We start from the raw sequence: 7,500 nt of genomic DNA, 5'->3' as shown, positions 1-7,500 counted from the left end.
TCCACATGTGAAGTTCCTAACGGAAGAATAAAGTTCTTTGAATTGATACACAAAACTAATAGTTACACTAAAGTGTGTGCCATGGATGTATGATAAGAACCATATGCCTACAGTACTGATAGTTCTACGTATGATAAGAACCACATAGGTAGAGTGTGTACCATGGATGTATGATGTATTATAAGAACCCTATACCTAGACTTGGTAGCCCCGCCCATTCTGCCTGCGATTTGAGTTTGCCCTGCAGAAGGGTCTGGAGAAGAGCAATACATTTCTTTCTAGTTTCGATACGTTTTTGCGGGAGCCAATCACCAAGCTGGCTTTTCCCCCTGGCGCACTATTGGCTGGTTTACCACAATGACGACAGGGAAGTGACGGCAAGCAGCCAATTGAGTACAGAGTCAATTTAACTCCGCCCGTTGATCACACCTCTTGTGCTGAAGAAAAGGACAGCAGCTTCCCCAGACCAACGTGCAATCTACGATTCAGCTCGGTCTGCCACTAGCCAGGCTACCCTCTACCCACAGTAACGATAGTTTGCAGTGTGTACCATGGATGTATGATAAGTACCATAGTTCTGATAGTCCTCGGTGTGTACCTGACGTAAGGGGCACCTCTGTGAGGTCATAGACTTCATCCACGGCGTCTCTGTCCTTCTTCTTCTTCTTCTCCTCCAGCGGGCGGAGCAGGGACAGCTCCTCGGGGTGCCGGACGTCTGAGGACCACGGGCAGACAAGGGGGGGGCAAACGTACACGGTGTGTTTACTTTGTCATATCGGTGATGAGGTCAGGAAACTTTATTAAGATTGTGATGAGGAGTCCCGACACCATCTGTGACATCTCAGTCCTGATCAATTGGAAAATGATTGTCCAGGTTTGAAATATGACGACTATATATTACTTATCAAATGAATAAACTATTATAGATAAGGTATCTTCAAAATTCAACTTGGAGGCTTATCTTGCAGGAAATGGAGACCAAATAACTGCCATCACTGACTTAGACTTCAGCCTGTTGGAAAAGTCTGGGAGGAGGCCCGGCGACGAGGACGGACAGACAGACAGACAGACAGACAGACAGACAGACAGACAGACAAGACGAGACGAGGAGCCAGGAGCAAAGGCACAGGAGTGGCGGGGGAACGCTACAGACAGCACACCACATCCACCACGGACTCACTCAGCATTCTGCAAAGGCCCTGCACGGTGCGGAACACGGGCCCGGAGAAGCAGGCGCGCAGCCTGAGGGTGGCGCCGTTGGGCAGGCCCAGCCGCAGGGGCTTGTGCTGGGGCATGAAGACCAGGCAGGCGTCGGCGTGGATCCCACACTTCTCCAGGGTCCAGGACGTGCGCAGCAGCCATTGCTGCTTCTGCTCCCACCACAGGCGTGGTCCGACAGTCACGCTTTATCTCTGCGGATGGATAGGTCACAGGATATAAATGGCTGTCCCAGGGGTTAATTGGAATAGTGGGGTTGAATGGTGCATTTTCGCATTTGAGCCCACGCGATTCTGAAGCAGCTCAACCAGACTGAAGGCGAGATGAAAGAAACTGAAACACTTTCCCCGGGTGGAAATCAAGTCAGACAGAGAGACGGGCGAGGGAGACTTACGTGTCTTCTCCACAAGCTTGAGGATGACGCCCCCTATATGAAGGTCAGAGGTCACGCTGATGGAAAGGGCCGGGGCCTCTGAGCCCAGCTCCTCAACACTCACTGATAAGTCCCAGTCTGCCATCCTGGAGAGAGAGCGAGAGAGAGAGAGAGAGAGAGAGAGAGAGAGAGAGAGAGAGAGAGAGAGAGAGAGAGAGAGAGAGAGAGAGAGAGAGAGAGAGAGAGAGAGAGAGAGAGAGAGAGAGAGAGATTAATTAAATGACACTGTTAGAGAAACATCAGGCTTGAAGCATTTCAGTCATAAACTGGCAAAACACCACCAGAAAATACACCAATTACAACGCCTCAGAAACAATCATTTGTTCCACCAATAAAATATATTATTTTTTAAGTTGACATCCAGCTCTGGCTAGCTAATATCCAATTGTTTGGGCTAGAATAAATATGTTGCCTTTTATCATGTTACATCGATAAAATGCATCATGAATGTCAAATTAAATCCGACCATGACTATGACTATGACCATCACTTCAAGCTCAACAGAAAAGAGAATACAAAATAAAAGTGGTTCCATTACCATTACCATTACTAAATAACGGAATAAAACAGAACCACACCTCAAAAGCCAAATCACATGGCAGCTAGTGAGGATTGACACATGGACAGGAACATGTGAACACACACACACACACACACACACACACACACACACACACACACACACACACTTTCCATTTGTGAATAATCACCAGGGAAACATACTTCCGCTTTTCACCCCCTTGCAAAATGTTTATCCAATCGATCCTTTCATTTAATAATTGAATACCTGTGTGTGTGTGTGTGTGTGTGTGTGTGTGTGTGTGTGTGTGTGTGTGTGTGTGTGTGGTGTGTGTGTGTGGCAATGAGAGATCAAGGCAGAGACTTTCCAGGACTCAGTTCACCCCCACTGAACATCGTGTTGTCCTGAGTTACGTGTGACTCTGATATTCCCTCAGAGTCACACGTAAACGTACAGAGCGATGAAAGCCCTCCTCGCCTGGGCTTGAAACAAGCTGCAAACGTAAGACCACACAACCCTACATGTGCAATCAATCATTGTGGTTCAATCATTTTGCCAACATCACCATCCTACTTAGCTTGTCTTCTATTCTCTCTCTCTCTCTCTCTCTCTCTCTCTCTCTCTCTCCAACTACATCCCCGGTCCTGGACCCAGTACAGGCCCAGTTCCATCTCCATGAACTCTCGACCACACCTCTTTGGCTCATCTACCCCACCCCCCCCCCCCCTCTCTCTTTCTAGATTGTCTTTCTTTCTTGTTCTCTCTCACACACAAACAAACAAACAAACAAACTACGTTTTACCGTCAGGCCCCTCCGTCGGTGGTGCTGCTGAACGAAGCCCCTTTCCCCCTTCCTCTCTATCGGCCTCGTCTCTCCTCCCCTGAACTGGGGGTTAAGGTGCTCAAAGTGTTGTTCTGCCGCTGTGCGCGCCGTCCTCCTCGCCTCGTCTTTTGTGAGGGAGCCTTGAGGTCGGTGTCACGCCTGTTAGGCAAGTGCCTGCGGTGTCAGTTCTGTAAAAAAAGAAAGGTTCCTCTTTGTCTATTTCCGGCAGGCGGAAGTGCAAGCGAGATGTGTGTTCACAGTTTGACTGAGCTGTCAGTCGTATGTAGTGTGTGAATGTGTGATAATGCGTGAGGCTTTGTCAAAGGGCCATGTATACTAGCACACACAAGCTGCACACACATTCACCGTGGACAAAGTCCTATTAATATGAGCTCTATTTTCGATTTCTCTGATATAACAAATTTAAGAATAGAGGTGTGTCTCTTTTTCATCACAGATTCTGTAAGCATTGTGTTGAAACATCATCCTCATTATGTTGCCAGTAGTAGGTCTACACCTCTTCATTGACTGTTTAGTATTATTCATGTCTTTCTTGTGTGCATGTTCCCAGGTTTTCTTTATTGAACTGCATTTTCCTCTTATTGTCTTAAAGGTGTGCTCTTTTGGAGAAATACTATACAAAAAGGATGTGCAAAATGTAAAACAATTCAACAGATGTACATTTGATTATTCTACTTGACTCGGTAGATGGCGACATAGCCTGGGCCATCTCTTTTACAGTCGTGAAACGCAGCAGCCTAAATATGGGTCGGCGTTCCTGTTGGATATCCTCTTCCGCCCGCTATTGCGCACAAAACACAATATTAACATAAAATAACTAGCTACAATGCAGGGTTGATGTAAATATTATTGCATAAAAAACGTTTTTTACTGAACCCATCTTATTTTGGTACATTCCCAGTGTCACCCGAAACAAAAACAGCACATGTTTGATTGTGAAACATAAGAATCCAAAACGAAACCAAGTCAGTGCATGAAGGCTCTGGTCGATGTCACGCATTATTGTAGGCCCATTATTTACCCCATGCAACATGACATTTAAAACATCCACCCTCCTTTCACGTGTCAGAATCCTATCATCTGCGGGTCGTCTGTCAGGTAATCGACTTGACTTTATGAATGTCAACAACATTTCAAGTTGTGCAGGCTTCCTTCCAAAACGACCCCTGACTCTCCTGTTTGGATCGGGGAGGAGGAATGGACCAACTAAGTGCAACATGGAGAGTCTGCTGTTCGCCAAACAGTCAAGCACTGCTACCCGATGGAACAAGTTGTCAACAACAACCACAACCACGTTGCAGAAGGACGGGTCCACCCGTTCCCGGGAGAGGCGAGGTCTGTTGCGTAAAGTTGTCCTCGGCGCACTCGGGTTCGCCACCACTGCGGCCGTATGTGTCCACACCAGTACCCGGGTCACCATGGCCGCAGGGACCGAATCCCTGAAGGTGAACCTTGAGTCCGCTGAGGCAGACTGGAAGGAGACCAAGGGTGAGACTAAACTAAAGCTACACTATAAACAATGTCCTCTAGACTAGAGAACCTCAGATTTGTATAAATGCCCAAATTAGGTAACGTCCTATACAGTGGAAACTGCCCGGGGGTAACGGAGTGGAAACTGCCCGGGGGTAACGGTAATCACACTGAACTGAACGGGTAAACTTGAGGGGTCTCCACTTTCCATATTATGACGACGTATGATTCATCATCTCTCTCTCTCTCTCTCTCTCTCTCTCTCTCTCTCTCTCTCTCTCTCTCTCTCTCTCTCTCTCTCTCTCTCCATCCTCTCTTCAGACCGGATGCTGTCCTTGTCGCTGGATGAGAGGCGGCGGTTCTACAGGACCCGTCGCTATACATCACTGGACCAGGTCCCTGTGTGGAGTCCCTCTCGAGGGGTCTCTTCAGGTCAGTGTCTGCATGGCCTCACTGCACACAGCCGCGTTTAACAGCTGTCTGGTTGGCAGGTGACACACAAAAACGACTACTTCTATATGAAATGTGTTATTTTGTTAATCATGTGGTCTGAGAGCCCGACCGATATTGGGTTCACAGATTTCGACATTTAGAGAGTGCCGATCCGATCAGCCAATGGTATAATTTGTTTGGTATAAAATGAAAACAATAAGTTCTGGTCAGTTGGTCGGTTGATATGCTCATTCAACCAAATTCTCCTTGGTCTGTTAATCCACTATTTTTTATTTTTTATTTTAATAATAATAATAATAATAATAATAAATAATAATAATAATTTTATTAATGACCACACAGCCAGGCTGGTGGAATTTGGTCTCAGTACAGCTCCTTGTTACAGGTTCCAACATCACATTTAAACATAAAACATAAAAACATATAACATAAATACATACAGACAGACACATTTAATACAGACAGACACATTTATACATATACATTTATATTTTTAAGGGCTGAATGCAGACAGATATATTTCATTTTTAGTGATAGGCTATATTGTTTCAGAAATAGCATTTTTTATTAATAAAATAAGATTCAAGACGCAGACGTTTTTGATTTGATAATCATATGGTTTAATAGACTCTTCAAGACGGGTCAAAACACCCAGCTTTCACAGCTTTAACCCGCCGATCTCAAAGATGACTGCTAGTCATACCTCAACGAAAATTGACTCTTTTCCAAATTAGAGATGTCACAGAAGTCGTCGTTTTGGCAGGATTTTAAAAAGGACAGCGAAAAATGCCTGCAGTCATATCATTTAAAAGCTTTAGGCCTAAGTTATTTCTTTCATTTTCCCACCAATGCTCCGTCCACATTCGTGTTTAACGCTCGATTGCTTGCATGTAACCATATCAGCATTGGCACCTTGGCCCCATCACTGCGGCATCTGTTAGGATCCATTCTACTAAAAACAGAACAAAACCTAGACTCTAATTCAAGATTCAAGATTCAAGGAGCTTTATTTATCCCGAGGGAAATTACTGTGCAACAGTTGCGATATAAAAGTGGAGAAGTAATACAATAAAATAAAACAAGTAACAAAATGCAACAAAGTGCAAAGCAAAATAGGATAAGAAGCACAGTAGGATAAAGACTAACATAAAATAAAGTACAACAGTAACTAAATGCAACAATGCCACAAAAATGACATGACGTTGACGAAATGACGTTGTCTTTCTACTATGCGACGCTGTCCGGTGCAGAGCTCTGTGTCTCGACCCACTATACATCAAAGCTCTGCTGTAACAGAGTGGATGTGAAACCCACTGACCTCCTCCATCAGCACTAGCGTGATATGTAGGCTAGCAGCTAGAAGCTAGCTAGAATAGAGAGCAATGTGGCCGATGAAGTTATTTGACGGACAACATGCACTTTACTTTCGCTTTACTTTCGATTTTAGTCTACCGAGATTTTCTTTGGTTGACTACAGACTACAGAAAATAAATCAACTCTTTACTGACTTACTTAACTATGGGCTGATACAAGATCAGCATGCCTCAAGTATGGTTACATAGACATGTTGAGTCACAATTTCGACAACACAAATGGCAGATAACAACTTATTGCAACCGCAACACTGAGTGACTGCCTGCGGGGGACTCCCCTGCTGTGGAGCTCTGAGAAGAAATCCCTGACGGGCTTATTTTGCGCTGAATAAAGAAAGGGATAAAGTAAAAAAATATATATTCTGTTGTCAAGGCTTATATATATATAAATACAATAGATGGGGCCCAAGTTTGTTAAGTTTCCAGCATTTCATTGCTGGAGCTAGTTTGGTACTCACAATGAATTCAACAGAAGGGAATGTTGGTAAAACAACCTGCTTCCTACTCTGCTGAGCCAACCGAGGACACTGCCGGCTAACATTGGCAGATATCATCGGCCGTCTGATATATCGGTTAGGCTCACTACACAAAATGTCTGACAGGGAAGATGCTGTTATTACTCTTGAAGCACACAGGCAAACACCTGCTGCATCAGTATCATTATCAACTCTCATTCAGTGTTGACATCTCAAAGATTTACCTTGTAAATGTCTATGGTAAGAAGCATTACTGTGCAAACATACTCATAATACTCACATAAAATCACATACATAATCATACATAGTGATATTTAATGAATGAAGAAACATTATCCTATCAAAGCGCACATGGCCATGACAGCAAACCTGGTCATCGTTGATGTGACCACTCAAAGACTAGGACTACACTAAGACAAAGTAGGCCAGAAATAAATTGACATGTATTGCCTATACTTATTACTTTTGTCAAAGATTGAACGTTACAATTCATCCATAACATGTTTCCGCTCCTCCTCATTAAGACTGAGCACACAAGCTTATGTGTATGTACACTTTTACACGATAAGAACCTGGAGGGTTTAATCACAATCCTTCAATACTCTCACCCCATTTGCAATAAGTAACTTAGCAGCAATTTTATCCGACAACTTATGCGTGAGGCTGAGAACAATAAAACAATACCAGCATCAATATAGGTTCCTGCACAACCT

At 44.3% G+C, this 7,500-nt stretch overlaps 3 protein-coding genes across 3 annotated transcripts in view; 1 reads left to right on the top strand and 2 right to left on the bottom strand.

The window, feature by feature from the left end:
• fermt3b (FERM domain containing kindlin 3b) overlaps positions 1 to 3,118 on the bottom strand; it is an 11,612-nt gene extending 8,494 nt beyond the window's left edge. The window contains 6 exon segments of the mRNA XM_084469865.1: positions 599 to 715; positions 1,181 to 1,387; positions 1,390 to 1,398; positions 1,401 to 1,412; positions 1,613 to 1,737; positions 2,974 to 3,118. Of these exon segments, the coding sequence (XP_084325991.1) occupies positions 599 to 715; positions 1,181 to 1,387; positions 1,390 to 1,398; positions 1,401 to 1,412; positions 1,613 to 1,736 (469 nt within the window). The 5' untranslated portion in view covers position 1,737; positions 2,974 to 3,118.
• An 817-nt stretch (positions 3,119 to 3,935) lies between these two features.
• On the top strand, positions 3,936 to 4,969 carry macrod1 (mono-ADP ribosylhydrolase 1). Its single transcript, XM_084469208.1, has 2 exons — positions 3,936 to 4,503; positions 4,807 to 4,969. The coding sequence occupies exons 1-2, from the start codon at positions 4,005 to 4,007 to the stop codon at positions 4,956 to 4,958; spliced, it is 651 nt and encodes a 216-aa protein (XP_084325334.1). The 5' UTR covers positions 3,936 to 4,004; the 3' UTR covers positions 4,959 to 4,969.
• Positions 4,970 to 7,344: 2,375 nt separating this feature from the next.
• Positions 7,345 to 7,500, bottom strand: part of ccdc88b (coiled-coil and HOOK domain protein 88B) — a gene marked incomplete at its 3' end in the record, with an annotated part of 16,851 nt that continues 16,695 nt past the window's right edge. The window contains exon 11 of the mRNA XM_084469605.1: positions 7,345 to 7,359. Within this exon, the coding sequence (XP_084325731.1) occupies positions 7,345 to 7,359 (15 nt within the window). The remainder of the gene's footprint in view (positions 7,360 to 7,500) is intronic.

The sequence above is a fragment of the Micromesistius poutassou genome (assembly GCF_964030765.1).
Source record: "Micromesistius poutassou genome assembly, chromosome: 6".
NCBI classification, from domain to species: domain Eukaryota; kingdom Metazoa; phylum Chordata; class Actinopteri; order Gadiformes; family Gadidae; genus Micromesistius; species Micromesistius poutassou.
This window is presented reverse-complemented; position numbering and strand designations above follow the sequence as displayed.

What these genes read in the sequence shown, in the direction of transcription:
- macrod1 (XM_084469208.1), top strand. Translation starts at nt 4,005, where the DNA reads ATGTCACGCATTATTGTAGGCCCATTATTTACCCCATGCAACATGACA. An exon ending in AGACTGGAAGGAGACCAAGG is followed by an intron (nt 4,504 to 4,806) that starts GTGAGACTAAAC and finishes TCCTCTCTTCAG; the next exon opens with ACCGGATGCTGTCCTTGTCG.